Genomic DNA, 16,802 nt, shown 5'->3' with positions numbered 1-16,802 from the left:
ACCTCTTGGACCATCTTGGACTGCCTGGTGAATGGCAAGAATTCTCGGGTGATGTGTTTCTAGACGCACCTGTGGAGAGGCAGCTTTTGTAGGTCTGTTTCATTTTATAGTCCTGAATTCCACGGCACATTTCAGATCTAAGAGCCTCATCTGATCAACTATTCTCGAAAGCCAGTCAAGGGAGATATCTGACCCTATAATAAAAACCCCAAGCAGTGGTCTCCACTTTTTTTTATTCAGAGGCCAATACATTTATTATCATTTGCTCTGTGCAGGATCAGTCCCATCCTCCCCATCCCCCGCCGGGCCCCTTCAGGCCTGCATGGCAGGGAAGGCCTTCTTTGCCTCCAGCTGCACCCCGGAAGCTGCAAAGCCCGTGCCGCCCCTCTGGAGCAGGATGATGTCCTTGTCGGTGAGTGGGGCCCCGCTGACCGGGTCCACCATGTCCCTACGGATCAGACGCTCCACGCACTTCACGGTCACCACGGCCCCTGACGGCCGCAGGACAGCGCACGGCGTGGCGTTGCTCAGGCCATCCCGGGTGACCGCGCACACGTAGCGCTCCCTCCCCGCTCTGTCCGCGGCGCCGTCCGCGGGCGTGAAGTGGACGGCCGTGAGCTCCGACATGCGCAAAGGTTTCCCGGACATAGGACACCTCACGACTCGCGACGGCTTCTCCAACTTGTCCGCCTTGGCTTCGGGGGTCAGGGACGGGATCCAGAAACTGGGCAGCTCCTCGGCCTTCTCCGGTTGTCCGTCCTCGGCTCTGGGGGCTGGATCGGCCCCTGCTCGCGGGATGAAGGGGTCGAGGGGACGGCTCACGATGGCCGCCTCCTTCTCCAAGAAGCGCCGGAGCTGGTCCTGGGCGGCCGCGCGGCCCAGTTGGCGCCGCTCCTCCTGCTGGGCCCCGCGCTGCTTCTCGTAGGCCTTGGCCTGCCGGGCCATCTCCCGCTTCCGGTGCAGGATGTACTCGAGGATCGCGGCGCGCTCGTACAGGAAGCCGTCGGAGGTCACGACGGGGTCACGGCAGGGTTGCAGCGACAGGCAGCAGCAGTCGAAGTCCTTGATGGCATCCCGACTCAGGCGCACGGTCTGGGTCCCATAGCCCGAGGCCGCGGTGTCTTTTTTCTTCTCGTGGTAGGTGTACACGGCGCCTGCGGTGCAGTTCTTCCCATGGCGGGTCATCCTGGGCCCGGGATCTCCAAGAACGCAGCCGATCCCTCTACAAAGCCACTTTTGACTGCAGCCAAGCAACAGTGCCCGCCTTAATGACGAACCGGAAGTGAGGCATAGGAGGCGCCACTAAATCCCGCCTCTCCGGACGGGCCGCCCACTTCCGCCGCTCGTGGGAGCGTCCCGTCCCCGAGCATCTGCCACGTGACTGTCCTTTTGCCCAGTCCATCTCCCCTGACCCTGCCCACCGTGCCAAAATTCTTCTGTTTCTTTTGTTGCTATTGAGTTGTTTCGGTGGTTTCCAATTCATAGTCACCCCATTTGGGGCAGTATTGGCAAAGATACCGAAGTGTTTCGCCACTTCCTTCCCCATTTCCTTTTACAAATGAAGAAACTGAGGCAAACAGGGTTAAATGACTTGCTCAGGGTCACACAGGTAGTTAAGTGTCTGAGGCCGGATGTGAACTCGGGAAGATGACTCTTCCTGACTCCGGGCCTGACACTGCCCATTGCGACACCTAGCTGCCCCTTCCCCACTTTTTAACCTTGTTAAGTTGCCCAGGCTTAGATCTGGTCTCCCCTCTCGATTCCTAATCATTAGGTCCAGCCAGTGACATAACCTTTTTACAGGGTTTTGGTGGCGCCCCAATAGCTTGCCTCTAACTGGGTTTAGTTGATAACCTAGTGATCTGCTCTGTTGCCCAAAATTCTAACCTATGCTCCAAATTTGTTTGTTTTTGAAACATAAATATTTTGTTCTCTCCACCCATTTGGCACTGGAGACTTGACCTGAGAAAAGTCTTCCATAAAACGTATTATACTCAGAAGCACACTTCTTAAGTTAGCAACGTGCCAAACAAAAATAGAAGCTAGTGATTTCCTACAAACCCCCAACAGCTTTGTTCTTCCAGCAGAAATTCTGCAGTGTATCACTACAAAATGTGGACTAGGGCCCTTGGGTATTTTCTAACAACAAGCTAACAATGGCTGAGTCACTTAATTTAAGAAACACAGCTAGCTAAGCACTAATTTATTTGAAGAAAAATTTCAGAGGACTTTTATCATGCTTGCACAAGATCCAGATTATCTGAGGACTCCGTAAATCTATAAATTCACTGGGCCATGATAGACTATTACTGATCTTAAAGAGCCATTGCTGTCTGTTGGCTCAAATGTGTACTTCATGTTGAAACTCCAGAAGATTTATATATAGACAATACCGAATCCTAGCTCTATTTAAAATTCACTATCTAGGACTTCAAACTCTTTTTGCTTCTCTGTGGGAGGCATTGAGTTCCCCAACCTGCAAAATCCCATGAATAACCTAATTTCTTAACCCTTCATCTCTACATATCTGTAGATCAATCTCTTCCCCATTCCTTCTCCCTCAGGGATGGAATGCACCCTAGGAGATGAGGCATATTAACTTGGAGTTTACCTGGATGTAATTCAATTTGGAGGTTATTAATAATGATTGGACATTCACATGAATAATGTCCAATTGGTTGTTAGAAGTGTGGACTAGAGCTTAGGAGACAGGTCAAGGGTGAAGAATTATCATCATCATCATCATATCAATGATGATAATAATAGCTAGCGTTTATTTAGCACCAGCTATGTGCTGGGCACCATGGTGAGCACGTTGCAAATATCTCATTTGAATCTCATAACAACTCTGGAAGTGCTGCTATTAGCCCAATTTTAACAGTTGAGGAAACTGATGCAGACAGAGGTTAAGTGACTTGTCCTGGTTCACACATTTAGCACATGTCTCGGGCCATGTTTTAATTCAGGTCTTCTGACTCCAGGCCCAGCACACTATCTGTCGCACTACCTGTGTTCCTAGGAAGTCATCCACGTGTAAGTGATCACTGAAACCATGAAAATGACAATCTCCCTAAAGGAAGACAAAGACAGAGAATCCAAAGACGACCTTGGAGGATGCCTATTCTTAGAGGGGTGGGAGGAGAAAGAGACTCATAAGAACATAGGATCAAAGGATTATGTGTTTTCTATTTAGAAGAGACCTTAGAGATCAGTTGGCAAGGAAGCAGAAAGGCATGCGCCAGAGGGTTGCAATTGTGAGGCATCATGGAAGCCAAGGAAAGGTAGAGAAGGTAGAGCAATGTGAACTGCTTCAGAGAAGTCAATGGTGAACTGAAGTCTGAGCAAAGTGCAAGGTGAGATTGATTGAGTCAACTGATCAATTATCCCCACTTCATTTAAAGCAAGTGACAGAAGACTACAGCCTGATACCTTTGTCAAGTGAGATCAATCAGAGGTGTGAGCGCTATGTGAACAAGGACTACATATTAATTAATCAAAGGCTTTAGACAGTCCAAAAAGTCTTCATCAACATAGAAATCCTTGAAATCCATTGGATGAACCAGAGTGACCTTTTAACAGGAATTCTGTTCAGATTTGTTGAGAGTCTCAGTTGTGCCATGTGAGTTTTTTTATAAAATAGCAGATCTATTTGGAATGAGGGGACTCCAGTGTCTAGTAGCTGAGTGGTGGAAGCCTCCAGCCAAGTCCTGGAGAAGGAAATGCTGGTGGAGGTGGGGCAGGAAGCAGAGCACCTCAACCTCAGGTAAACCTCGGAGGGTCACCTCTGCATCTCTTTGGGCCAGAGAAGGACATTATGAAATTTGGAAGGTGTAAGGATTTGGACTTTTTGCAGTGTCCCCAAAGCAGCAAAAACTGGTGGTAGTGTCCCCATCAGGAGCTGAAGACAAACCTAGGCATACTGACAAAAAGTGGCTTCAAGCCTCTATAAGGAGCCCAGGAGAGACATTATACAGGGTGTTCCTGAAGTCTGGACACATAGGCAATTGACGGCAACGTGGAGTTATTGCATCGAGTTCACCTGAATTTTGCAAAGAGCATCAACCTTTGCATCACAAATGATGGAAATCATGTTGAAGATATTATTTGTTAATATTCCAATTAAATAAAAATTTCATTTCTTGAAAATACCTATTTTTGCCCATGTGTCCAGACTTTAGGAACACCCTGTACAATGCCTATAGGGAATTTCATGAATGGAGGAAAGGACTTCATGTAACCTCCTTATTACATTTTCTCTAAGCTTGAGTCTGCTTTCCCTGAACTCTGTAGTTGGAGGTAGTATCACAGACTTTTGGGGGGATATTTTGTACCAACTCATATGGCCTTATTAAATACCCTTTACTAAAAGCATTTGAGGAAACATGCTGATGGGTGCTCATGAGTTACAGTTTTAGGAAAATACACCATTTCCGAACACTCGTACATAGTTAACCTACAGCCCAGAGAGGAAACAGCAACCAAGCTCTGGGCATCTGAATTACCAGGGTGGGTGTGGTTTGGGAGATTAAGTCCTGATCCTACCTGTGCTACAAAAAGATCATTGCATTTGGTTAACTAGGAACTCATCAGGGACTTTTAAGCATGGCGTAGCATGAAAGGGACAAAAGTCAGATTATAGTAACAAGTAGAGAGTAGGTGATAAGGAAGTGGAAGCACTTGGTATGATGAAAATGTAAGAATAGGGATATGTAGTTCTACATATCTACATGTAGTTTCCAGTCATAGAGGTTTCCTAGAATTCTCTTGCTGGAAGAGGCCTTATCTGGAACTCACTCTTCATTTTATAGCTAAGGAGGTTAAGTGAATTTTCTACGAGATCAACCTAGACTAGGACCTTGTTCTTCTGATTTCTAGTCTTTTGTGTTATTAAGTCATTTTCAACTGTGTCTGACTCTTTGTGACCCCATTTGGGATTTTCTTAGCAAAGATGCTGGAGTGATTTGCCATTTTCTTCTCTAGATCATTTAACACATGAGGAAGCTGAGGCAAACAGGGTTAAATGATATGCCCAGGGTCACACAGCTAGGAAGTGTCTGAGGCTGGATTTAAACTCAGGGCAATGAGTCTTCCTGACTCCACGCCCTGAACTTTATCCACTGTTCCACCTAGCTTGGTGATTTCTTGTCTAGTATTTCCAACTTTATCATGTTCCTCATATCCCTGCATCCTTCAATGAAGTTTCTAGCTTTAAGCTTTTGCTTATATTCTTTCTTATATCCTTTTATATTTCTAGGGGGGACAGTGTGGTAATGGTGGGGAAAATGCTAGTTTTGGAGTCAGATGACATTGTCTTAAATCCCAGGTCAGTTGCTTCACATGCCTCTATTTACTCATCTGTAAAAGGAAGGCTTTGGATTATATGCTCCCTAAGGTTCCTTTCAGCTCTAAATTGGTGATTCTAAATCACTTCCTCTCATTGGGCCTTCATGTCCTCATCTATAAATTGTGGAGATTCCCTCTTCTTAAACTAGTATCCTAAGATCCTAGTTTCTGAGACAAGAATTTCTACGACTCTTAGAGGTTTATAAAGCGCTACATATGTGTAATCTCAGTTGAACCTCATAACAACCCTCTGAAAATAAGTGTTACCATTTTCCTCATTTTCCAGTTGAGGAAATTGAAACTAAGAAAAGCTAAATGACATGGCTCATCAGTGTCACAGATGGGATTTGAACCCTGGTCTTCCAGAATCCAAGTCCACTGTGCTTCCTCTAAAAATCACTTGGATCAGGGTCGATATTGATTGTAGCTTCCCAGTTTGCACATCTTATTACCAAGGTTGTAGCATTGGTAAAGAAGCACGTATAGAGTCTGGCTTGACTGCTCCCACATTGTACACCTGTTAGTTGTCCGATTTGATAGATCGGCTACTCTGTTACCCTTGTGGATAAACTAAAACATGCCATGAACTAATTTCCTGGTTACTCTAGCAGAGCCTCTAATGTCTGAAGCTCTTCTGTACCAATCCACTTTCTTTCAAATTTGAGGGTGTAGATACTGCTCAGAAACCTACTGGATATTTATTGTCAGTAATTTTACCTAATTTTTACTTTATATGGGTTCTCCCTGTCTCCACATTTCCCTAGTCCTAATAGGCTGGTCTCTAATCATGGATCTACAATTTTATACTTATGAAGTTAAATGTTTTAACCTAAATATAAATGGTATATTTTTCCCTATTCAATTTCATTTATTATTGGGTCTGGACGAATGTTCTAAACTGTCAAGATATTGCTGTATCCTGATATCATCATCCAATGTGTCTACTGCCCCTTCCAGTGTCCTGTCACCAGCCAATTTGATTTGTGGGCCATCTCTAACGTTATCCAAGTCATGGACAAAAACGTTAAAGTGAACAGGGCCAAGCATAGAGTCCCAGAGCATTCCACTAGAGACCTCTTTACAAGCTGACATGAATCCATTGATGGCTAATCATTGGTACAACTCTTTGGACTGTGTGACCACTTGAGAGTTCACCTAACTCTATTATCATCTAGCCCACATCTCTCTCTTCTTCACAAGAATTAAATGAGAGATTTTATTGAATGCTTTGCTTGCTAATATCTACATAAACTATATTCTTTTAATCTACCAATTTGGTGACACTGTCAAAAAAGGAAATGAGGTTTGTCCAACATGACCTGTTCTTGAAGAAAAAATGAGGGTTCTTCACGATCACAACTTATTTTTCTATAGGGACATGTACCATTTCTTGAATAATGCAGCCTAGAATGTTTTGAGAAATCAAAGTCAAGTTCACTGGCCTCTAGTTTTCAGAGTCACTCCTTCAGTTCTGCAGTATCCTTCATATTCACCAGTCTTTTAGAGATCATTGACAATGGCTCAGCAGTGGCATGAATTTGTTCTTTCAGTTAACAGGGATCAGCAAACTGTGGCCAAAGGGTCAATTCTGGCCCACCAACTTTATTTTAAAACATAAAATACATTTTTAGCTCACAGGCTATACTAAAACAGGTGGTAGGCTGGATTTGACCTACATGCCAACCCTTGCCCTAGAATATATTTCTTGTGGTTCAAGTGATTTGGATTCATGAAGGGCAACTAGGTTCTCTCCACTTACCTTGAGAATCAACTTCTAACTATCCATTGCCCAAAAGGACAGACAATAGACATCTATTGTTACTAGGTTAACAAAGAGATGCTTTAGTATCACCCAGCAAGGAATCACCAGCCATCTGTACTTGCTTCCTCTTCCTCTGACACCTACTGAATGATCTCTAATCACAGTCACCTGTTGGTCTCCATCATTATTCTTTGGAGAACAAGCAACTGCTTCTGCCCCGAGGGCAACAACTCTTTCTTCCTGGGAAGAGCCTCAGGCCCAAAGGAATTATGGAGAAGCAGGACAGCATTGACAATTACATGCTGAATACTTTAAGAGAAAAGCAAATTCTGAGTAATAGAGATTTTTCAATTTCCAGTACAATCTTCTGTCTTAAAATGCATATGGAGATGTTCCTTTATTTGATGTTTAAGTTTAGAACACAAATAAAACAAAATTTGTTACTCACACCTAGCGTTCAATGGTCCAGCGTCCATTTTTCTTCCTCATCACATTATTCCACCCTTCAACTTTTTCATACAGGTCGACTTTCTCTTTTGCCGCATCAGATCCTTTATCTTCTTTGTTACGTGGAAGTCTTTCTCCTGGTTTTTTTTTTAAGGGGCATTTTATTCTTTCTAATAACCTGGAACATAGAAAAACACTCATTAAATTCCTTTACCTCCTATGGTAAGAAAAAGACCAGTCTGCCTTTTGAGGTCAGAGCTATGATAGAAACAGAAATAGAACATAATCTGTATAGGTTACTACAGATTTCTTCCTGTCTTCATACCTGTTGAAAGTGAGATCCTTAGTTATTTGTCATCATCCCTCATCCATACATTGAGACTCTAGACCTTTGGACCTTCATCTCTCAAATGGAATGTTCAGTATCTCAGAGATCAGCCCCCAGATGTCCTAGGTAACTGAAATTTGCCCTCCAAACAGGAATGTACACAGAAAGACAAATACATCTCATGCTAGAAACATACATATGCCTCCAAGACCTTCTTATAACACACATCCCCATATAGTTGATACTATAATTTATGATGCCATCTGACTCCTCCCCAGTCTTTACTAACATCTGAATTACACATCAACCTTAGGACTCCCACACAAGTCACCATGTGATTATTTCTTTTTCCTAATGATTCAGTCATTCAGGCCATATATAAGAACTATGTACCAATGGTGCCTCAGAAATAGTTAGAAGACACACAAAAATGTACTATCTTTAAAGAAGGTGCCTTCCAACCAACTGAGATCTGTTTCCACTGTCACTGTCTTGTATAGCCTGAAGGTTCTTTTCCCAAGGAGAACTGGCTTCAATGAAAGACAATAGTAACATTGTAGTGAAAAGGGTACCAAACTCAGAAAAAAATTTACCTGGATTTTAGTCCCAGTTCTACCACTTACTAGCTATATGACCTTGGGTAAGTCACTCCAGTTCTCAGGACCTTCATTTCCTCATCCATAAAATGCAGAGAAAAATAATGGATGTATTAGCTATCTCATTGGGTTGTAGAAAGGGTCAAATGAGATAATGTTGGTAACCATACAGTGCTTTCTATAAATATAAATAGTAATCAATATGATATTAGCAGGAAAATGAGTCCTATCTAAAAAATTCTTCCCTGCTTTACCATTTGAATACCCTCCTTTCCCAAGATTCTCTTTCTTCTCAGCACCCCGAGGGTTGCCCAGTCAGAGCTGTAAATATCATACAATGTCCTCAGTATAACCTCTTTGCGTCTCACCCATTTCAACCTTCTTCCACACAGAACTAATCTGTACCCACTATCCATCTGTAAACTCAGTCACAAGTGCAGGAGCTTATACACATTTTATCTAGTACAATAAGCTGGGAAGCCCCCTGCTTCCTGGTCTCCCTTACACTCCCCCATATGCCACCATAAAAGCTTCCCCTTCATGTCCATATCCTTCCACCCCCCTTTCTGCCTGAAAATCTGTCCTGGAAATTCTCCTGGACCTGGTCCTATTCCTTCCTCCACTCATCCTTCCCTTGGGGCAGATGTTTCATACCAGCCTGAAGCGAACAGCAATTAGTTGCCTGCTAAGTGAAATATAATTTAAAATAAAACTTGAAGAAATTCACATAATGCCCTGCAAGAAATTGTTTTTTCACTCCAGTATCTCTGTCAAGAAAACCCCAAATGGGGTCATGAAGACTTGGACCCTCCTGAAAAACAACTGAAGAAGAATAACTAAATGTAAAGCTGTGTACAGGCACAACTAAGGTTATGGTGCCTTGTCTTAAATTCTTATTCCTTGCCTTGGATTGGCTAATCGGATTCTTTCCTTCAATAATTTATTTCCCAAATTCCAAGTAAATGAAGTCTGATTATGTTACTTCTGGGAATGAGCAAACCGTGAATTGGTACTGTCATAAGCCTAATCAGTTCTGCACATGGTATAGGAGAAAAGGGACTCAAACAGGAGATACTTGTATCCTTGTGTGAGAAACGTGGTTTTGGGGATCACTGGACTTCCCCAAATTGTGAGAACATGCAGCTTTGGGGATCATTGGACTTCCTGAGCAGGGCCAAAGTCCTGAGGAAGAACCCTGTGATAATCCCTAGGGAAGGCTGTACAGACCACAGAACTCCCAGAGGAAGACCAAGTGGTAGCCACCCCTTAATCTGTGGGGATCACAGGGCCTCCTAGGGATCAGACCCTAAGGAGGATCCAAGTGATGGCCCCTTAGGACAGCAGTAAGATCACAAGGCTCCTAAGACAAGATCCAGGAGTAAGCCCAGCGAGCTTCCACTGCCTATTGCTTCCCTTCACTTGACCTTAGGAAGATCCATGTGATTTGCCCATTCTCACCCAAAGAACTCAAGACCAGAGTGGGCAGAGGAAGGCATTTTATTACGCTCCTTGAGAGAACAAGTGTAGTGCTCACAGGAACACTTACACTAATACAGCTGCAGGAGCAGGGGTAACTTTTCCCTCCACTCCTGCTAGAGTTATGGTTAGTTTATAGTTTTTGTTTTTTTACATAGTTTTCCTAGGTTATACAGTTTATATAAATAGGATAATAAGGATACGGAAGCAAAAGTGAAGTTAATTAGATTTTCCTTGTCTTAGTTTAGGATTAAACTATATTCTTTTACTTCCCCTACTTTCCCTCTTTAACATATGCAAATTATGCAAATCAGTAGGCCTGGATTCTTGACCAAGACCAGACCCTAGATAAGCCTGAACTGGTTCAAGTGGGTTTGGTCTCTCTGATTCCCTAGACTGCCTTCTCAAAAAGTATGCACATGCGTACAAGCCTCTGACCTCACCTGACCAACCTTGAGGTCTGGTCTCTGCTAAAGCTGGGGTCGGGGAGGGCGGGGAAGCATACCTTTAGTTCTGTGGAAACAAAACTCCTCCTCCCATTTCTTACACTTGTATCCTTGATCTTCCACTCACTACCTGTATGACTTTGATCAACTCACCACACCTATCTCAAAAATGAGAAGATTGAGATAGGGGAATGCTAAGGTCCCCTCTAGCTGGCTATGTGTATGAGTCATTGGGTTAGAGTTTAAAAATATGGCCTGCAGAAGCAACCAGTTGTGCCTAAGAGGCAGCAGTAACATTGCTCACAACTGCTTACTATCTCCTGGTCTGTGAGTAGGTGCAGAGTCTGGAGGAGTGAATCTGGAGGGGCTGGAATAGATCAGGGGGAAGGATCAGGCGAATATAGAAATGGGGAAATACCCCTAACAGGGAGAGATTTGGGAAGCTTGGAGGCACACTGGTGATTCTGCCTTTGGGAACAGTGAGCACTTGTTGTTGTGTTTGTCCTTTGTTTTCGAAGAAGACCGTGGCATCTGGGAAATGATGACTTGACTTGCAGTTGACTTAGATTTGAGTAAGGGAGGGCTGTGCAAGGTCACCAGCCTCACTTTCTCCTCCAGAGCCATCTGGGTGCAGTGACCAGATATTTACCAGGATGACTGGAGATGGCCCAGGATGCAATTGGAGACCCTGGCCCTTTAAGGCTAAGGCCTTTTCATGTACTCACTTAGAGTGAGGTAAGGCCCATTCAGTGAATAGGCCTTTTTAAGAAGTGAGTCAAGGGATGGCCCCTTTAATTAGAAAAAAAGAAAAAAAAATCAAACTGGGAGGGGAAAACACTCAGGGTTGCAATTCCAAAGAGAAACAGTTACCATTGATATTCTTTCTAAGCCAGGAGGGCCCAAAATACAGCCATTAAGTGGAGCTTGGGCAGGGACCTATTGTGGTAGAAGCTAGAATCCTAATCCTATCCTAAACCCTGGATTAAGATTGTGTATGTGGGAATCTGAATTCTAGTGACTTCTTCCTGAACTGATACCAGTAAGTGGGAGCAGTGATGAGAATGCTAGATAAGATTATGTATATTTGAATGGCAGATTGATAAATTCTCAATAGTCTTCTCAAGGAGAAATAGAATGGACCCAGAGCTCAGGGAGTGAGTAAAATCAGTGGCAATTGTATGCCTGTCAATAAGTATGTGCAGGTGGCTCCATGACACTATAATTTCAAGTGCCATTTTTTCCCATTCACTTGATCTTTATTTAGTCACTAAAATCACAAGACAAAGGCAATGTTATAGTCTTAAAGAGTTGCCCACAGCATTAGAGGTTGAGTGATTTGTTCATGGTCTCACTGCCAGTATGTATCAAAGGTGATCATTGAACCCAGATCTTTCTGGCTCTCAGGCTAGCCTTCTATCTATTATGCCATCTTGATTCTCCAGAATTGGGGTTACAACAACAAAAATGAAATGGTTCCTGCCCTCAAGGAGTTTACGTTTTATCAATGGAAATAACACATGCATATATTTGCACATACAGAATATTATATGAAACAAACACAAGGATTTTAGGCAGGGAGAGCATGGGATGTTTTGGCAGCTGGGTGCAGCAGGAGAGCTTCAAGTAGAAGGTGACAACTGAGCTGTTTCTTGAAGGGAATGAGGGAATCTCAGAGATGAAGATGATGAGGGAGTGCATTTCAGGCCTGAGGACAGCCTGGAGGTATGGAGAGTTTCATGCTGGGAAGAATAGTGAGAAGTCCAATTTGATTGGCTTGCCATGTGTGTGAAGGAGAGACATGTGTGATGACATTGTGAAAAGGGCTGGAAGGCGAATGGGTCAAAGTGTGTAAAATGTTAAGAGTAAGGAGAAAGGAGAAGTAGTAAAGTGGTAAGCAGCATGAAGAAATAGAATATATACTAGATTAAAGAGTAGGAGGACCAAGGTTCAAATTCCAGTTAAGTTACTCACTATCTGTGTAACCAAAGGCAAGTCACTTAATATGTCTGGACCTCAGTTTCCTCAGCCATAAAATGAGTGGATTAGACTAGACAGGCTTTCAGGTCCCTTCTATCCTCACATTTCTGATCCTAGGACCATCTCAGCTTCACTTAAAGACAACCCAAAATCTAAGGCTAAGCAACTTATCACACAGGTACCTTTGTTATTGCTGCTCTGCTACCGGGACCCATTCAGTGTACCTCCTTAGTCTCTCTTTTCCTGCTCCTTCTCTCTCCCTTTTATTCCTTCCCTCCCATTCCCTTAACTTTCCTCATTCATCTCTTTCTTTTTTCCTTTCTTTCTTCCTTCCTTCCTTTCTTTCTTTCTTTCCTTCTTTCTTTCCTTTCTTTCTTCCTTCCTTCCTTCCTCCCTCCCTCCCTTCCTTCCTTCTTTTCTTTCTTTCTTTCTTTCTTTCTTTCTTTCTTTCTTTCTTTCTTTCTTTCTCTCTTTCTTTCCTTCCGTCCTTCTTTCTTCTTCTTCTTCTTCTTCTTCTTCTTCTTCTTCTTCTTCTTCTTCTTCTTCTTCTTCTTCTTCTTCTTCTTCTCTCATCATCACTTTGTTTTCTTTACCCTTTAATGAAACATCATTCCCATCAGGCATTTTTGACCCTACTAAAAGATTTCAGGACTAACATGATTGTGGACCTCCATTCTAAATTCTATAGAAAGTCTGGATTTTGAGCTCTCCTGAAATTTACAATCACTAGCTGGCCAGACCCAGAGTCAGGAAGACCTGAGTTGACATCTAGCTTCAGATACTTTCTGGCAGTTCTAGCCAATTCACTTAACCTATGTTTGCCTCAGTTTCCTCATCTGTAAAATGGGGATAATAATAGCACCCACCTCTAAGATTTCTCATGAGGATCAAAGGAGGTAATAGTTGTAAAGTGGTTAGCACAGCGCCTGGTACATAGTAAACACTGTATAAATGCTAACTATTTATTATTATCATTATTGTTGTTGTCAGTTTCTGAGAGAATGGGAGAGTTACTAAGTCTTAAAAAAGCTGGACGTTGAACTCTGAGCTTTTGGAATTTCTTTTGTGGCTTACTCTCTTTTTCCACATGCCTTAATCATGTACTTCATGTTTTAATGTCTTGGTCTACTTTTTCCCTTCTAGGAAGCAGATTATAACACAGAGGATGTGTTAAAATCAATGCTAGGCTCATCCAGGAGATGGGAGTGATTGGGATCAGAGCAGGCTAGTGACAGAGGTGGGGAGGAGTACAGGAAATATAGGTAAGGAGCAGAGAAGTAGTTCAATTCAATTCAAAAAAGACTTGCAAATGCCCACTATGTCCAAAGCACTCTGCTGCCTCCTGGGATACAAGAACAAACAAGTCTCCATCCTCAAAGTGTTTATATGCTCTGAAAAATATTAAGTGCAGAGAAGTAAATGCAAGGGAACTTAGAAAGGGAGAGAACATTAAGAGCCGTGGGTTAGGGAGACAGAACTCTGGTAGACTTCTCAGAGAAAATGGTACCTGAACCCAGAGCCTTGAAGACCATAAGGATCCTGAGAGGCAGAAAAGAGAAGGCAGTGCATTCCAAGCATGGGTTATTAATTCTGCAATGGAATGGCAAATTTAGGGAACAGGACGAAATTCAGGAAGAGTTCACGCTGGATTTGGAGTTCGAAGAAAGACCCGGTCCACAGGAGAATATTGTACGCAGTAACAGCCACATCGCGTGATGACCGACGTTGAAATGATCCAAGATACTCATGATGGAAAAGGGAATGAACGATGGAGTCTGAAAGCAAAGCGAAGTGTACTATTTCTCTTTTTTTCTCTCTTGCGGTTTTCCTCTTTGGTTCTGATTCTTCTTTACAACATGACTAATGTGGAAATAGGTTTAATATGATTGTACATGTATAGCCTATATCAGATTGCATGCTATCTTGGGGATGGGGGAGGGGAAGGAGGAGGAGAAAATTTAGAACTCAAAATCTTATAAAAATGAATGTTGAAAACTAAAAATAAATAAATATTTTTTAAAAAAGAAAGAAAGACCTGGGTTCAAATCTCAGTTGTGACCTTGGGAAAGTCCTTGCTAGAATGATTTCCTAATTTGTAAAATGAGGGACAGGAGTAGGACTAGAAGATCTCTAAGGAATGTTCTAGCTCTAAGATTTGTCATCTCATAAACCTTTTTGAAGGGACATAAGAAACAGTGGGAGAAAGCCTGACTTAAAGCAAAGACAGTGGAAAACAATAGCCTGGGACAAATTCGACAGAACTGCAGTAGTCTGAGGGGTCCTGCTTTATTCTCCACAAAACAGAGCAAGGGGCAAGAAATGATAATCATAAAGAATGATTAACTCTGCAAAGAGCAGCCTCAGAAGCCAGAGGGATGTGGTGACTTTCATCTGCTTCTAGCACTGGACAGACGCCATGCCTTCCAACAGTCTTAGTCAGTACACAGGTAGCAAAAATGTCAGCAGCCACAGGAACAGCAGCCGCAGCTGCAGCCTCAGCCATGGCAAGTACCTTCAGGGAGTAAGAAAGATGCAGGGGGTATATACTTGTGTGTATCTAGACACACTATATTGCTTGGTGGGCTTCAGATAAATATTCATACTTCATCCTGGTTCTAGGGTATGAATTTTTAGCCTATAATTCTTTAAAATTTATTATAGCTTTAAACTTAATTGGGTGAAAATATTTATTGGTGGGGGAGGGGACACAATTACCCAATTATCAAAGCTAGAATGAATATCCTAGGAGGGACACTAAAACTATCTTTAAGTACTGAAAGGATTTTATTATGGTAACTCTTAAAACAATAATGAATGTTATGGTCCCATGCTCTTTTTTTTTTAACAATAGAAAAGAATCATATTATTTCCCATCAGAAAGCAGGTTTGCATTGGTGAATAATAAAAAAAAAAATTAAACTACATTCTTTCTCCATGCTAGATTTTATATACAAGCTTCCACTCCCAAACATTTTTTTTCCCCTTGAAACATTTTTTAAAAGGAGGACAGTGAGATGGAGCTGTGGGAACTAGCATTAAAAAACATATTGGCATTTTCCCAAACATGGAGTGCTGACAAACATAATCATATTACTAAAATCACATCAGCAATGAGATAAATGAAATAAAAACATGATCTAAGAGTGCAGCCTGGATAGTTGATGCTTTTGTTCAGGAGATGCAGCATCTCATTGTGTTAATCTGTCCCCCAAAATGGGACATAGCAGAAAACAACGTGAAGGAGGCTTTTAAAACACATCATTGAGATTACAGCACCTTTTAAAATAAACAGCACCGAATACCAACACAGGTAAAATGTCATTGTGAGACTGAAGATCCGAAATTCAACGGCATGCTTTATAGCTTTCCAGTGTGTGATAAAATCTGTTCACCAGATGTACTATCTGTCTCCTGTGTAGCATACTTGAGCATCATCTAGGCCTGAGGCCCATTTATTTCATGTAATTGCCTTCCCCGTGCACACCTTAGGGCACCCTAATTCTCCACTTTATTCCAGGCACTGTACAGGGTACCATCTGGTAGTTTTAAGCTCATCTCATTTTATTGCATGACTGCAGTGGCTATATTCAGTCCTACAACATGCTTTCAGTGGAGACAGACTTCTTACTGCCAGCTATTTATTTTTGCCTGAAATAAAGTAGCCCTTAACTATACATGCAGAATTTGCACGTACGGCAGCAACAGCACCGTCCCGACCCAACATAGGTTGCTGGTTTGCTGCCTGACAGCCTAGAAACAATCGGGCTCTGCCAATGTGGAGGCACAGCTGTTAACTTGTAGAATAGGGCTTCTAAATTCTTCTCCTACTTCTGCAAGGAATGATATCCTTTTTTTAGTGTCTCATTTGTATTATTTCAGTTCAGAGGAGTACAAAAAAATAAATGTATTGTATCACATCTGGAAAAGTACTGCTGTGAAATGGCTTAATATATAAAGCTACACACATCATTATGAGCTTCATCACTCATCTTGAGCCCAGCTTTACCTCTGTCCCTCATCAACCTGACATTTGTTCGCTATTGTTTTCTTTAAATTGTTAAGTTATTCTTTGTGGAAATTTACAAGATCCTAAAATTGAGATTTCAGAATTTTTTACTAAAAATAAGGAATATAAATCTTGTACCACTCAGCTTGTCTGGATCTAGTCCCTAATGGGTATCTCAACTGGGCCACAAATTAGATATGACATAGCTTTGCAAATTCTCTCTCTCCCTCTCTCTCTCTCAGTCCCTTTTCCACTTATCCCCTTCCCCCCTTTCCCTCTTCCTCCTTCACACTCTCACTTTAATTCACATCTAACTACATAAGAAAATTTAACAAAGAAAACTTGATATGTTTTGCAAATGTTACCTACCCTGCTGCACATATCTAAAATGGAATTGTTTTTCACCTGGCAGCTACTTCTC

General features: G+C 42.4%; 1 protein-coding gene across 1 annotated transcript; it reads right to left on the bottom strand.

Moving 5' to 3' along the window:
• Nucleotides 1-312: 312 nt before the first annotated feature.
• On the bottom strand, nt 313-1,185 carry LOC118835331 (nitric oxide synthase-interacting protein-like). Its single transcript, XM_036742516.1, has one exon. It carries the CDS (start codon nt 1,183-1,185, stop codon nt 313-315), a length of 873 nt encoding a protein of 290 aa, XP_036598411.1.
• Between the last annotated feature and the right edge of the window lie 15,617 nt (nt 1,186-16,802).

Source organism: Trichosurus vulpecula, chromosome 2 (genome assembly GCF_011100635.1).
Source record: "Trichosurus vulpecula isolate mTriVul1 chromosome 2, mTriVul1.pri, whole genome shotgun sequence".
NCBI classification, from domain to species: Eukaryota; Metazoa; Chordata; class Mammalia; order Diprotodontia; family Phalangeridae; genus Trichosurus; species Trichosurus vulpecula.
Note: the sequence above shows the minus strand (reverse complement) of the source record. Positions and strands in the feature narration are given on the sequence as shown.